This window comes from Channa argus, chromosome 6 (assembly GCF_033026475.1).
Source record: "Channa argus isolate prfri chromosome 6, Channa argus male v1.0, whole genome shotgun sequence".
Classification (NCBI taxonomy): Eukaryota; Metazoa; Chordata; class Actinopteri; order Anabantiformes; family Channidae; genus Channa; species Channa argus.
Genome location: NC_090202.1, coordinates 14,143,433 through 14,159,603, shown reverse-complemented (window position 1 = coordinate 14,159,603; position 16,171 = coordinate 14,143,433). Strand labels below are relative to the sequence as shown.

At 37.2% G+C, this 16,171-nt stretch overlaps 1 protein-coding gene across 1 annotated transcript; it reads right to left on the bottom strand.

The window, feature by feature from the left end:
* Positions 1–318: 318 nt before the first annotated feature.
* gdpd1 (glycerophosphodiester phosphodiesterase domain containing 1) lies at positions 319–13,823 on the bottom strand. The gene is made up of 11 exons (XM_067506788.1): positions 13,615–13,823; positions 12,186–12,335; positions 11,696–11,738; positions 11,181–11,316; positions 10,324–10,369; positions 9,868–9,989; positions 9,476–9,565; positions 8,876–9,009; positions 4,198–4,257; positions 3,775–3,826; positions 319–2,354 (listed from the first exon to the last, which is right to left on the bottom strand). Exons 2-11 carry the CDS (start codon positions 12,319–12,321, stop codon positions 2,220–2,222), a joined length of 954 nt encoding a protein of 317 aa, XP_067362889.1. The 5' UTR covers positions 12,322–12,335; positions 13,615–13,823; the 3' UTR covers positions 319–2,219.
* Positions 13,824–16,171: the final 2,348 nt, after the last annotated feature.

Sequence of the window (16,171 nt, the reverse complement as noted above, 5' to 3'; positions counted from 1 at the left end):
CTAACTTTAGAGAACTGCCTAGTAAGTACTCTGATAAGTGTTTTCTGAAAGAACAAGCTGGAGTAGTTAGACCACGAAACACATCACAAGTTGCTGCTAGTAAGTAAAAAAATGGCTTCGTACAAATTTAAATTCAACAGAACAACTAAATCATCATTTGTAACCTCTGAACTGCAGGGAATAAGTCTTAAATTCCCAGTCTACAGCGCCACCCCCTGTTTATCGCCAGATAGTTAACATGACCAACCATAAATTGGCAATTTGGTGTGCAACGTGGTCAAAATCCAACTGTTGTCCTATATGCCCGCACCACTTACATAACATTTTTATTGTTTATTGATAAAATGCAAACAGCCAGGATCAACACACAGATTTGATTAAGGTAAACATGTAACACAGCAGCTTAACAAAATTAACTTTTAGCATGCAAAAAAAAGTATGCTCAGTACAGCGAAAGATCATGTAATCAAAAATATTCTAGACTATATATCTTAATGGAAGATGTATAATATGATTGGTAGAAAAGAAGCCTTTCTCTCCAAGACCGCTGAATTTGGATGCACAGAAATCCAAACAATGAATAAATGTTACATTATTATAACACTTATGTAGATTTCGGTGTCAGTAAACCTAAGTAAACAAAACAGCAATACTGTTTGGATAAGCATCTTACAGTACATTCAACCACTAATACATTCATCAGTGATCCTTACTGTGTGGTCACATGTCTGGATTATATATTAGTGGTTAATAATCCTTATAATTTGTATACATTCAACTATTGACACTTAAAACTGCAGTGTTCAACACATTTAGATTAACCAACATATATCAGAGGCTCACAATGCTTTAGAGGCCACAAATTTAAAGTCATTATTTCATAAAATCAGGTTCACTTTAACACAGGTGAATTAAGTATAAATCATTACTAAAATAAATAAGATGATGTTCCTTATTTTGTGCAAAATTTCTCAGCTTAATTACTAAAAAAAACCATAAACTAATTAACTACATATAAACACACAATGTAGCTATGTAATATTAACTGATTGTCTTAAAACAAACAAACAACAAAAAAAAACCATACAAAACAGTGTTATTACTGAACAGTCCATAACTAAATGTGTGCGACTGTGGCGCAGTTGGTAGAGAGTTCCTGCACCAATCTCTAAGTTGTTGGTTCAATCCCTGGCTTCTCTGGTCACATGCCAAAGTGTCCTTGAGCAAGACACTGAAACCCAACTTAGATGTTCCCCCATTGGGAACATCTAAGCTCCCCCATCGGTGTGTGAGTGCGAATGGGGTAATGAGAAGCAGTGTAAAGCACTTTGAGTATCAATAGATAGAAAAGGGCTCCATAAGTACAGACCATTTACCAGTACCATTTAAATTTGCCTGTATTCAAATGGTAAAAAATATGCAGCAGCAACACACTCTGGCTTACTACTCTCACTGTTTGAATCTTAAACTCAAGAGCTGAGGCCTTGTGTCTGCACCCTGTTATGTGCATCCAGCACACATAAAAATATTTCATAACTGCTTAGCCGCTTTTGAATGTGATAAATTATAAAATGTGCCTCAAAACATTACAATGCCGCTATTAAATTAATATAACATTTCAACATCAAGCTACATCTGCTGGTCTTTGTACTAGCAAAACACATGAACCATGATGCAGTAATACTTCAAACTGTCATTTAGTTGAAGGCTTAAAAAAAATTTAAAAATCTAAATATTCTTTACTTAAGTAAAACATAAAAAATATTTTCAAGTCAAAAGCCTCACATCTATTATGGATGGGAGAATCTTTTATGATATACAAATCAAGATAAGAGTTTGAATGGCCTTTTTGTATTATATAGATATACTTTGACATATTGCATTGGTCAATAGCTCTGTAATACAAATAGAAATCACATAATTTTCTGTGCGTGTGTGTGTGGAGGTGTCTAGTGTGCAGAAGGGAGGGGGTCAAAGAACCTTTATCTATAACAAAGAACAATTATCTATAACGAGAAAGATACACAACCTTTAAAAATATTTTATGTGATTGAAAATACCAAAGGTTGTGTTGTCAGTACAGCAAACTTCCTCAATACCAGTGCAGGATACAGAAGATTCCTTCAGACTTTAAAACTGTGAGAGTAACTCTGCTGGAATGCATGCAGTGAAAGTGGGTGGATCAGGGTGGGGGATTTGGAGAGGTAGATTTTGGCAGGTCATTGGAGATTAGAAATGCCATTCCTATCCATAAAGTCCTTAAGCCTAGTGGGAAAATCTGTCATAACTCCTGTAGCTCCCAAGTCAAATGCCCTTTGGAAGTCCTCCTCATCGTTCAGCACCCAAATGTACACCTGAAACCAGAAGCAACAGTCCTACAGTTAAAACACACACATCACTAAGCAGTGGGACACACACTAGGCTCAAAAATCTTTTCTGCAATGCGGACTGCTTTTGAACTTGTAGATACCTTGAGCGATTACCAGACAAGGAACTTGACTACAGAATAACACTGCAACTACAACAGACAGGCTTTGTAATAATATTTAATATTATGGAAAGTTCATTCTTGGACAGGAAGACAATAATGATAATGTGACTTAACACTGGCACCATTTCCTATGTCCAGAGTAAAGAGTAAAACAAAGAGTTTTTTTTAAATGTTTTTTCATCAACATAATTTATGTTGCACATTCAGCTGATACAAATATTTCTTCATCATCAGAAGTTACACAAATGAAAAAGGAGAATAAAAAAGAAAGTTGTAGTAGAATAATGAAAATTATATCAGTGCAAAGTTTGCATCCACCTTGATTAATCCTTTAGGTAATTCATCTTAATATGTTGATGCAGTTTTGTGAACCTCAATCATGTTCTCTTTAGAAGAAGAGGCTTCTCCCGACAATCTTCCAAACAATTTTTTTCAGTCTTCTTCTATTGGCGTGTACTTTAACATGATTGGTTAGACTGGTAGGGTTTGAATGCAGCTCTTGGGTTATTTGTTTTTTAATTTTTCTGAATATAGCAGTCTGACCTTGGTCTGAACCCTTTCCAGATGTCTTTACCTCTTGGCATTGTGTTAACACATTACTCCAAACCAGCAAACTGCCAAAACTTTTGCTATTACAGACATGCTGATAATGAACTAATCAACGGCTGATTAATAGCAGCACCTGGCTACAACTTCCACTCTGAAATCCTATGGAACCAGTAAGGGGGTACTTACTATTGACAATGGGGTTTTTTTTGCCTTTTTTGGGGGGTTAAATAATTAATGGTTAAATGACAATAATTATATGTTGATGTTAGTCAGAGATTGTATTTGAATAATACTAAGACCCACTATGATCAGATGATTAGAATAAAAAGAGTGGGTATTAATTTTTTGCAAGACTGTAAATAGCAAAATTCAGTAGATAGATTTGAAGGAGGCTGTACATAGTGGATAACAAAAAACAGCAAGAAATAGCAAAAAAGACTAAAACATGGTTAAAGAAATGCAAGGTTTGGCAGTCAACTCTATGTACATGTTAACCGAGGGTACACAGTTGTATAATACAGCGTCTATACTGTAAGCAAACAAGTTTAGAGCTCTCAAATAGAAACTGAAGAGACACTAACCAACACACTAACAGACAGGCCTCTGGTCATTATTATTGGCCACACAATGTGGATTTCTTAATTTTGACCCACTAGACATTCAATAATTCCTAAAGATTCTATATCTCATTGATGAGGATTACTGTAAAGGATAAAGAATAACAACAGTTTTACCTGTATTCCCCGGGCAGATAGATGGTCAAACAGAGCTTTCCTCATCAGCAAACTGCAAGAGAACAATAAACACTTATCAAGAGGTTGACACTGCAGTAAAGCTAAGCTGGAGAGAAGTTTAGTTGAGCAGTTGTTTTGCATTAATTACAACCATACAGTATTGCATGAGTGTATTATTTTGTATTTAAGCCTCAAGCGTCAAGAAAGTATCTTCACTGTGTGTCCTCACCATAAATGTGTCCTCAATAGTTACCAAAAAAAGCACAAAAGAAGTAAAAAAAGTCAAAGAAAATAAGTTGATGAAAAAGGCCAGCTTTATAGGTATACACGACTGTTTTAAAAACGCCAACAGATTCGGCCGCTCTGAAATTAAAATAAAGAGGACTGACGGATTTCATATATACAGACAAATTACAAGCTTACGTGTCTGCCAGCCAGATTATGAGTCGCTGACTCCTGGTTAATCCTTTAGGACCCTTTAGTCTGCAAAAGTCAGAAAAGAAAGAAAAAATGTAAGTGTTGAAAAATAGACACAAATATAGTAAACAGAGTAAAACTTGACAAAGCATTCCCATATTCAAAAAGTGTAAGTTTTTGAAATAATCCATCAGTCATCTTCTATTTTGACAGTACTGTTGTTTGATGAAAAAAAGGATCACAATCATCTAAATTTATTGGGTTAAACAAAGACCACAACAGCTGGATAGGACACATGTTCTCAGGGATACTGAAAATGACTCTTTGAAACAATCAAAATTATTATCTAAAAGCAGAAACGACACAAATACAAAACAAATTACAAAAAACCATTCCTACTAGCATTACAGATTTTTTAATAACAGAACATGGCAAATTTATTCAACATAAATATTGTAGAAGTGTGGGAAAGGGAATCACTTTATGCCTAATGAATGTTCAGTGTAGATTGTCTGCTCTATGACTTTGGTCCTTACAGTCCACTAACACACACCCTCAAGGAAAGTTTTTTTTTATGACTTGATTAGTGAGTGAGATCATCTTTCAAACAATGTTGTGGTCCAGATAACAGAGACAAAAAGGACACATAGTAAAACATAGGCGTCATACTGGTCATGTTACACCGAAAAGTCTGTTGCCATGACATCGGACTGTTGGCGGTGGTCCTCTGTCCATACTATATGCCCAGAGAGTTTTTACACACCAGACTAATCACCTACTATATTCCTGTCTCCGCCTCTGTAGACGGGGCATGTGACGTCATGGCTCCAGACCTGACATCCTAACGCCCTCTTTAAGATCTCTGGTGACTTCAATTATGCAACCCTCACCAATAACCTCCCCACCTTTAGACAGTATGTGGATTGTCACACCAGGGGGGAGAAGACACGGGACCTGATGTATTCAAATGTTAAAGAGGCCCAGAGCTCTTCAACCCTTCCCCCGGTCCGGTCATACCACAACCTGATCCAACTCCTCCCTGTTTACAAGCCCCTGGCTCAAAAGCAGCCTCCCATCACCAAAACAGTAGCCTGTTTCAGACATGAACTCTAGAGAATGCCAGGAGGATCAGGTCCTTTCAAACATGTAACCAATATCAGGAGATAGTCCGTGTGAGATGCGTTCTCACTTGTGAAGAAATACTCCGCGTAATTAGGGCAAGGGGTGGTGCTTGGACACTTGGAGCAGGGGGCAGAACATGACGCAAAAACAAAGCTGGGGAACTGACAGTGTTTTGCCTTGTAATCTAATCGTATACCAAAGAATCTTGTGCGTTTCCTTGTATTTGTTTGATGATTTCCAGGTTGCCCCTAGCGACAGAAGTTCACGAATTTCGTTATCCTTCCAGTTCAACGTTGTGTTCATATAAATGAATGAGTTCTTCACCTTAGGTTGTTGGCATATAAATGAATGAGTTCTTCACCTTAGGTTGTTGGTATTTGCCGGGGTTCCGTGGAAATCGCAGGAAAGGGACATCATCAAAAAACCCACTCACTCATGGTGAATCCTCTGGAGTATTCCCTTCTCTATTGGCAAATGAGCTTGGGTTGAGAATATCCGAACTTTTCACTAGTGAGCTGGCTGGGCAAAGTCCAGGTAATGTCAGGGTCACCAGAACTGGGTGTTATACCAGCCACAGAGAAAGTGTGGAAAATGTCTGAATTCCAGTGCATGTCTGATAGGGACTGGTGAAAAGATGGTCTGAGGGGGCCACAAATGCCCTGCAGGAATGTTTCGAAGCCACGGATTGGAAGGACATTGATGGACTGACAGGCTGAATTACAGACTACTTCTACTACTTTAGACTACTTCTGTGTTGACATCTGTGTACCAGCAAACACTGTCTGGTAGTTCCTAAACAAAAAGCCATGGGTCACCAAAGACATTAAAGTAATTCTGAATGAGAAGAAGGCATTCAGGTCAGGTCACAGGGAAGTAGTAAGGGATGTCCAGCTGTCAGTGAAGCTGAAAGAGGGGAAGGAGGCTTACAGGAGGAAACTGGAAAAGAGGTTCCAACAGAAGGATACCAGAGCACTCTGAAGTGGCATAAAGAGCATCACTGGATATAAGACCAGCAGCCAGAGGACAGAGGGGAATGTGGATAGAGACAATGATTTTAACACCTTTTTCAATAGATTTGATCTGCCTCATATGCACCTCCAATGAGCTTCACCACAGGTGTTGATGTCTCGCACCTACATGACGGGGATGTTCTGAAAGGATTATGTTCTCTGACTTCTCCAGTGCTTTTAACACAGTCCAGCCTGTCCTGCTGGGGGACAAATGAAATAGCATGCTCGGTGACACCACCATGATTGCCTGGATCTTGTACTACCTCAGGGGCCAACCCCATTGTGTGTCTGACACTGTGACATGCAGCACAGATGCTCCCCAAGGGACAGTTCTCTGTCCATTTCTCTTCACCCTGTATACCTCAGACTTCAGGTACAACTCAGAGTCCTGCCACCTTCAAAAGTTTTCTGATGACTCTGTGGTTGCTGGATTAAGGGTGGAGATATCACAGAGTACCAATCAGTGGTGGACAGTTTTGTTTAATGGTGTGAGCACAATCATCAGCAAACAAAGGAACTGGTGGTGGACTTCAGGAAGTCCTACTGTCAATCCTCTCTCTATACGGGGAGATGGGGTTGAGATGGTTTCAGAGTACAAATACCTGGGTGTCCACCTGGACAACAAACTGGACTGGTCAGTTAATGCACCATCAATCTACAGTAAAACACAGAGCGGCAGCATTTTCCAAGAAGACTAAGGTCCTTGTGCCACAGATATTTCATGTGGTAGCCAGTTCTTATCTATGCTGTGATTTGCTGGGGCAGTAAGAAACACACAGAAAGAAACAAAATAATTACTCACATTTTGACACTTGATTGGAATTTTTTTCCTGACCTTTCAACACATCATGTGGCCTTCTTCTTGTGGCTCATGTATTTGTTATTGTTTTTTTTAGGTAACCACAGAATGTCCAATGACATGTTTGTCTCTGTTCAAGGTTCAAACTAATGATGTGTCTGCTGATAAAGGCCACAAGATGTGACCAAAAGGTCTGAGAATTTTCCAGTAAATAAACCTTGGGCTACAAGGTTTATTTACAAGGGTTGATTACCCTTTCAGCTCAGTACCAGGTGTTGATACAGTACAGCAAGCATCAGAATAAAAATGTTGCTAATATCATTTTAGTTCTAGTAGCATTTTGCTAGAAAACTTTTTTGTTTATGTTTTCCTGGGACCTGCCTATTCCAGCTTACCTAGCACTGTTAACTAAAGAACAGGTTTGTCCGGTAATGTTTAGGTTTTAAAGTTGGTTCAGATTTATAGCTTGTTCCTAAGACCTATGTATACTTTGTCATTCAGAGACTCTTTTGAAATAAGCTTGTGTCCAATTTTACCTCTGTAAAAAAACCCTGAACCACTGACCTGCTGCTATTAAATGTTTTGTACTTATAGACTGATAATGATCCCCTCAGGTGATCATGTGGAATGTAGGGTTTCTGCTTTATCTTAACAATAAACTAGAACTAGGGCGTGTATCTGAGTGTTTTACCAAAGCTCTGCGCCAATTATGAGACTATCTGCCCCTAAACTAAAGCCCCTGTCAGAATGCATTGGAATTCGGACATGTGTGAACGCAAATGTCCAAGTGAGACGCTGCTGACTTTATTCAGACTTTATCTTTTGAGTCCCCTAGTACAATGTCTATAATATGAACGCCAGCTTGTGCGTGTACTGCATTGTCCCAAATTGTCAGAAGGATTAAAAGCAAGTGAATGGGCATGTAGATGATGTTTCTATCACTCAACTGTGGTTGTAGTGGAGTAATAGAACTTTTGTATTAGATGCATGGCTCCAATGTGCTGTAAACAAAACAATTTTTCCCACAGCCAAAGTTTTCTATCATGTTGTGTGGTCTGCCAACGAACGACATCTGGTGGTCCCAGCACCGCACAGAGGACACCAAGCAAATGATCCCACGATGGTGGAACGAGCTACCAAACTGCACGCTCAGCTGACTCTCTCCCAATATTCAAAAAACTGCTGAAAACAGAACTCTTCCGCATCTTCCTATGCACTTAAATTTCTTTAAAAAAAATAAAAAATCCTTTCTGCTCTTTCTCGCACTTGCGTCTCGTGAACTGTGAACACTTTTCTGATAGGACTTTGCTTTGATGTTTTCTCCTTGACTTAAATTTTTGCTTGCCTTGTACCTCACTTGTAAGTCGCTTTGGATAAAAGAGTCTGCTAAATGATTAAATGTAAATTTTAATTTACATTTACATTTAAATGTAAATGTTGTGCCTTTTAAGCGCGCTGACCACACATTGAAATTGAGCAGAGTTTCACATGGGAGAATGACTCTTACACGGGTGATCTCCCACTGTGTGTTATCTGTGTGAAAGGCCACTCCGGACAATGTCCGAAGCAGAATTCTCGATATGTGAAACAGGCTTCATACATGTAAAAGGCCCCCACCCCTCTTACAAAAGAGAAACAGCCACACCCAGAGACATCTCCTTGTAGTGGTTTCTGATTGTAGTGTTCTTTGATTGTTTGACTTTCCAAAAATAAATTTTCAGTCCCAGGTTTTAACTTTTATGTGTGGACCTACTTGGTGATAATGGAGGGCATGGGGATCTCCAGGAACTGCTCCTTGAGGGGAATGAAGGGCAGCAGGCCGGTGTAGAAGAGCCCTAAAAGCTGCAACACTCTGGTAAGGCTGAACAACACTGGAATACGAGGATTCTGTCCAAACATACAACCAGGATTTAGGATATTGTTCCCTTGTGGTTTGTTAGTAATTTTGATGCCGTGAGTCTGTACTTTCAAAAGAATTCTTGTGATTGTTCATTATCCCTGATTACAACATCTTGAGAAACTTAAGATTGACAAAAATAAGACCGCTATTTTAAATATTTAATTATCACCATACTCTATGCTATTTAAAAATAATATCACGTGCAGTAGTTTGTTCTTTGCTATTAATGGAAATTCACTTCCATTAATATCTAACCAATTTGAGCTAAACATATAGTATTGATATACAGTGCAAGCGTAATGTTTTCAGACCCCCTTTACTTTTTTCCATTTTGTTATATTGCAGACTGATACTACAGTTGTTGAAATTATTTTTTTCCTCAAAATTCTACATCCAGTACCCTATAATGACAATGTGAAAACAGAATTTTAGAAATGTCTGTAAATAAAGTACCTCTTTGTGACACTTCTTAACAATCTGGTTGCTAGCGTTGCCCCACACAGTCAGGTTCTCTCTGTCATACTTAACTACCAGCTCAGAGACCTGCAAGGATTAAAGGTCATTCTTAATGAAACTCCATGAATTCCACGGTACACAGGTGTAAAGCAAGACATTTTTTTATTTCATAGACTATTGTAAAACATACTGTTAATTACCATACATTTTTGAGAGTTTGGCTACTGAGGAGTACATAGTTCTCAATGTTATAAAGCAATGACTACATTTCAAAAGAAGCCAGGGTTTGTTATACTGAGATGAAATTATAAAGATCCTAATCTCAACGTCCATCTGCTTATCTTTTGACACACAATGAAATAACCACTAAAAAAAGACAACACACGCACCTTCTTGATAAGTGTGTCGTTGTTGACCTTGATGTCAATGTTGACAGGTGTAGCAGGAAAAGCTTCAAAAACCTCCCTAAGCAGAGGAATGCGGTTGTCCTTTCCTCCCTCACAGATACACTCTGCAGACACACACACACACACACACACACACACACACACACACACACACACACACACACAGCTTTAGATGTAAACATACATTGGAACATGTTGGTCCAAGTGCATTAATCACTTCAGCTGTGCAAAACTCAGATGCAGTGGAGTTGATCATTGTTCTAGTATACACATTTAAAATAAACACAAACATAAAAACCCCACAGTACCTTACTGTATTTACTCCAAATGTAAAATATCTGAGGAGCAAATTGACTACACATTTTCCTGAAAATAGATCTGTAAGTGGGTTGTACTGTGTAGTACATGGATAGTCAGTCATGAATATGTGATGCTTACCTCTCTGAAAAGTTACACCCAGTCTGCAGAGGTATGGAGGGAGCTCCTGCATAGAGTGGTTAAAAGACTAGATTTACTGCCTATAGTCAAGTAAGTTTAGGACAGTGACCCATCCTGAGGGCATTCACATTAATGATTAAGTATTAGAAGAGACAGGAACCAAGTGACAACATGTCATAGCAAGATTACCATGAAGAGGTCTTAGTGTAATTTTATTAAAAGGTTGCATATCACAAAAACTGTGTATACTAAATACTAAAGTTAAATCTTTGTTAGGCTTACAAATAAAACCAGTTACACCATTTCAAATCGGTCGAATTGAACCAAAAAGAGCATAGATCAACAGTGAGCAAAGGATTCTACTTTAAGTAGAAAGTAGATTCTACTTTAAGATTTTTTTTAATCTGGCAAAAGCTCATGAGACATAATCAAGGAATATGACCATGTTGTGGATTGGCGTTATATAAATAAAGTTGAATTCAACGGAATTGATCTGGTGAGGAAGGAACCTACAGGTAAACCTAAAGGTACATGATCTATCAATGCTCCTAGCTCATTTATAATAGCATACCTCTCAAAACTATTCTTTGTTTCAAGGGTCTCTGTTTCACACTTCTATGTGTGCAAATGATAACGCAGATGGCAAAATTAATAAATTTACATGGTTTCTGATAATTTAAATTACCTGATTTATTAAATTATAATAAACATTGCCCTTTAACAACTGTCTAGAAAGATGAAAACGAAATAACAAACTATCTTAGAGCCAGAACGGAGATTAGAAAACCGTATGATGGTAGGTATTATTTATTTATAGACAAAGAATGACAAAAAGTTATTGCAGAGAAGGAACTTACAGCATATGTCATGTCAGAGATTCGGGCTTCGATGCCTGTGGACCTCTTTAAGTTAGCATCATGTGAAACCACAACCTGCTCATCTTTGGTCAGGTGGCAGTCCAACTCCAGCATGTCTGTGCCGAGATCCACAGCACTGCAGGAACCAACAAATTCTGTATTCACCATGGGAGACTCTATTGACTTTGTAGTAAATCTCACCACTTTAAACAGCAGTGATAGTATGAGACCGAGCACTTTTACATTTAATTAATCACAGAGCAGGTAACTTCCCTCTCCATTAATAAAGCAATTAAAATAACAACAGTGTATCATTTTAGGATTTCACATGAACACTGATGCATGTTTGCCACGTGTGTGTTAAAGTGTGGCTAAACTGAGAAACAAAACAGACAGCAGTCACACTACAAAGCTCAGATGACAAACACTGACCACAATCACATTATAAGCATAAGTTATGTTTCCCATATATGCAAACCATCAGCTCTGTCTTTATGACTGCAGTTATTACTCACTGTTTGAAAGCTGCCATAGTGTTTTCCAAGTTTTCACCTGCCCCTGTAATAGAAAGACTGAACAATAAGTGTTGTGCAGTGTTTTCTTTTGATTGGAACTACTCTGAGAACCAAAACTGGGACATTGGCCTCTTAGCAAGAAAAGGCCAAACAGGGACACCAGCAATATTCTGGGTGTCCTATGGTGATATTTTCTTTTCAGTTTGTGTGTGTGTGTGTGTGTGTGTGTGTCTCTTCCTGATAATAGGCTCACTGCAATCTAACCAAAGCCATGCAACTACATTGTTAACAGTATGATAAAATCTCAAACAGAAATTACATCCCTACCTTTCTCAATAATAAGCATGCTAATATTGAGAATTATATTACAAATTCAATCAGGACCTGTGGGGTAAATTGTCATACACCTGAAAGGGTTTTTGAGATCAGGAAAAATAAATCAAATTATATATTAGAAATACTGCAATCTGAATGAGTGACTGTTGAGCACCTCCACGATGAGAAATGTGTCTGCTGATGAAGGTTTTTTGCTTCCTCCGGTGTAAAAGATTTGGACATTTTAGCAGTAGGGCAGAGGTGAGCACATAGCCCGTTACTGTCGACAGGACATACAAAGCCGCACACATCTCCTATCGGCCTGCTGCAAAAACAAACACAAACAAACACAATCTTTGGCATATAAAATACTTAAATCATGTCATGGTTGACATATTAAATCTGCATTATTATGCATTAAGTAAATTAATTAACCAATTATAAATTAGCTGAGGTTTTTTTTTTATTAATTTATCTAATAATTCAAATTGATTTTTATTAAAATATAAATAGCAAAATGTAATCAATGCATGTAAATAACTGTATACAGCACATGTGAAGCATTCAAATGTGACCTTGTGAAGAATCTTTTAACTATTGTCAAAATAAAATGAATATACTATATGACAAAATATGAGGAAAACCTGAGTCTACACTACAGTCACAAGAAAAGTTAATGGCACCAATTGCAATTTCCTGTTTTTCTGCATAAATTGGTGACACAATGTGATTTAATCTTCACCAATATCCACAAATACAATACTTCTAATCTGTGGCGACCCTGAACTCACAGGATAAGCAGAAAGAACAAAAAAAAAAAAAAAAAAACAAACAAACAAAAAACAATACTTCTAAGCTGACAAAACACAAATAGTTGGGAAGTTACATGTATTTTTTGAATACACCCCTTAAACATACAAAGTGATGCTGGAAAAAGTAATGGCAACAGTGTTTTAATAACCGGTCGAACAAGTGCTTCCTCTGGTTGTGGATTAGACCTCTAAAATGTTAAGGTGGAACCATTCCTCCGTACACAACACCTTGTTTAATGTATATGTTCAAAAAAAGACAGGAAAAATTGTGACTATTTGTGTTTTATCAGCTTTGAAATGCTGTCAGTGTTAATATTTGTTACTTTATTTAAGATCATATAAGATTTTATAACCAATTTCTGTAGAAAACTAGATTAAACGAATTACTCTTTCTTGCGACTGTAGGTGATTTTTATACCCTGATTTCTCCAACAATATTTAGAAATAAATATGCCAAAGGCTGACCAAGCACCCCAACATCAAAGCTATAGAAGTACTACTGATAGCATGATTTAGCTGCTAAAAATAACAAAATGTACTTAAGATAGTAAGTTACTTTGTCTGCCCAATTATTCGTTGACAGTGGAACAGATCGAGCTATCTTGGTTTCACCTCTATGGAGACAATTCAGAAATATATAATAATATAACAGATAATATAACAGAAAATATTAAGGACACTCCTTCTCCTACACAGGTGCAACATCTGTAAAATGACGTCGCCAAGGTTCTGCTAGCTAACGGAGGCTAACATTAGCTGAGCTGGGGTTGAACACACAAGATGAAGTCTTACCTATCTTATCAAAATTGTCAGATTTTCTGTTCCTCTGTTATCTTGCCAACCAATAGAGTTCCAGTCTCAGTCAGCTAGTGCCCCGGAGTCATTAGAGAAAGTTATTTTGTGCGAACACACACTGAGAACCCCTGAGTCTCCTCCACAGACCCACTGAGCTCTGCAGCACAGCTGTCACTGCACACAACCGGCCGCTGTCAGCTGTGTGCGCATGCTCCAAATGCTCGCTGACAACCGCGCTACTTCCGTCTCGATATTTCAACGTAAAAGCAGCGTCTTTAGTGTTACATTATTTGTTGGCTCAAAAATATAAAATACAGGAAAATTATAGTCAGCCGAATGTCTCACAAAGTCTACTATCAGAGTGGTTTGAGCTCTGGGAGAAACCACAACATGGATCTAACAGTGGGTGAGATACAGTAGAGTGAGAAACACGAGGACATGGTATACAGATGCCTAGATGTCCTATGACAGAGCCCATCATGTCTGCTGGTTCTTGTTCTCGCTCCTGAAAGACTTGGGAGTAAAAGCACATGTTAAACTCTTTTGTTTTTCAGAAGGATTTCAATAGTGGATGTGGAAAGGGCTGACGTTTCTATTGCCCTTCCTGCTGTTGACATAATAAGATAAAGTTCAAGTGAACTTGAGAAATTTCTAGCTCAGTTTAGCTCAGGAAAGAAATGCTTTGTCATAGTTTAGACTAGTGAACACATACAAGCTGATACAAAATGCTGATGTCATTCTTTGTACAATATTACATTACATTTTCTGCCCAATTTGAGAGATTGTTTAGGTTTTTAATGTTTAAAAACTACAAGCTTAAAACTAATTTAGAAAATCTTCACCAAGATTAAGTGAAGATTAATTGGAACAGTTCAAAAGATAAAGGGAGACATCGAATTTACTTTAATACAAAGAGAACACATATGGTCTTTTAAATAATGTGTTTGAAAGGTTCAGTCAATCATTAAATCACTAATCATTTTGATAATTAACAAATATCTACATACGCTTGGTTTAAACAGATGTATAGTCTATACATTAAAATCTATATTTTAATTATTCTATTTATGTTTGTTTATTTTATAATATAGTCTTATTTTATTCATATGTCACTTCATATGTTGGTTGGTAATATGTATGTAGAAATTATATAATATAAATTGTACTTGCAGATAATATGATATGTAATAATGTTGTTAAACATAGATTTTGAGTCTTGAAACCCTTTATAAGAACTACCAACCTCTACATTATTAAACAACAGTTTATTTTTACATTTATCTCATTGTTGAATTATAATGTATAAAACTGCAGTGTATAATTTTACAGTGATTTTGAATGCAAACATTTCCCATTAAACGTTTCCTATATAAATTGCCAAACTTTATCTGAAAACAACTGTTCCAGTTTTGAACCAGTTTTGCTGACATCTTCAGCAAATAGGACAATCCTCAAAATATTATTTTTTCAGGAACAATAAAGATGACATTCTGTTTTATTTTTTATATTTTGATCAAACACTGACGTTATACTTTTATATATAAATGCAGTGTTTGTAATACCTATGCATCATCTGCAGTTTTAAAAACCCTTCAATTTTTGAGGACTTAATTTAGCAAATAATACATAAAATAAATTGTTAGGTTTGCCTGAATATACAATTGTTGTAGATTTTTCCTTAACCCTTAGGAACATTATAATTTAAAGACAGAGTGCAGTGCAGCAAATACAGTATATTTTTACTGTTTGTAGTTTAGTTAACAGAAAATTGAATTGTCAAGACTATACACTGTATATGCATATACAGTTTTTATCTTTATATACAGTCTACGGTCAATACTCTGACTATCAGCCCCTCTTTACATTTCAACTGGAGACATATTATTATTATAAACAATTTCTGTGTGTAATTGTTTCCCCAAATGTATATAAGAAACAAAAGCTTTACCCTTGCCACTCAGTAGTAACTGATTTCATCCACCAGATGTTACTAAAGTGCAGTGGTATAAGTAATAGATATACAAGGGACATTCTGTAGTTGAACGTTTTTAAACATTTCTCACTCAGGTTCCATTTTGTGTATTTATTATGGTTATGGGGGAGGCTGTAGCTCAGTTGGTAAGGCAATTGACCATGGACCACAGGGTCAGTAGTTCAATCCCCGCTCCTGGCTACAAGTCAAAGTGTCCTTGGGCGAGACACTGAACCCCAAGTTGCTCCCGGTGGGTCAGGTGAGCACCTTGCATGGCAGCCACCGCCATCGGTGTGTGAGTGTGTGTGTGAATGGGTGAATGGAAAGCAACATTGTAAAGCGCTATATAAGCAACTATTGATTACTTTTTAGCTCATAATTATTTAGGATTGCACAAATCTGTATGAGAGGTACTGTACAAAAAAAGTTTGATTGATTGATTAAACAGGACACTGAGTGAACTGGGAGGCAAAGATAGAAATATAGACTGCTGGTTGTGGCATTGTGTTGTGTTTAGCTCTGTGAATGATAACTCAACAATTTGATAACCAGGGCATTTTCCAGAACAATGTCCAAGTTAAA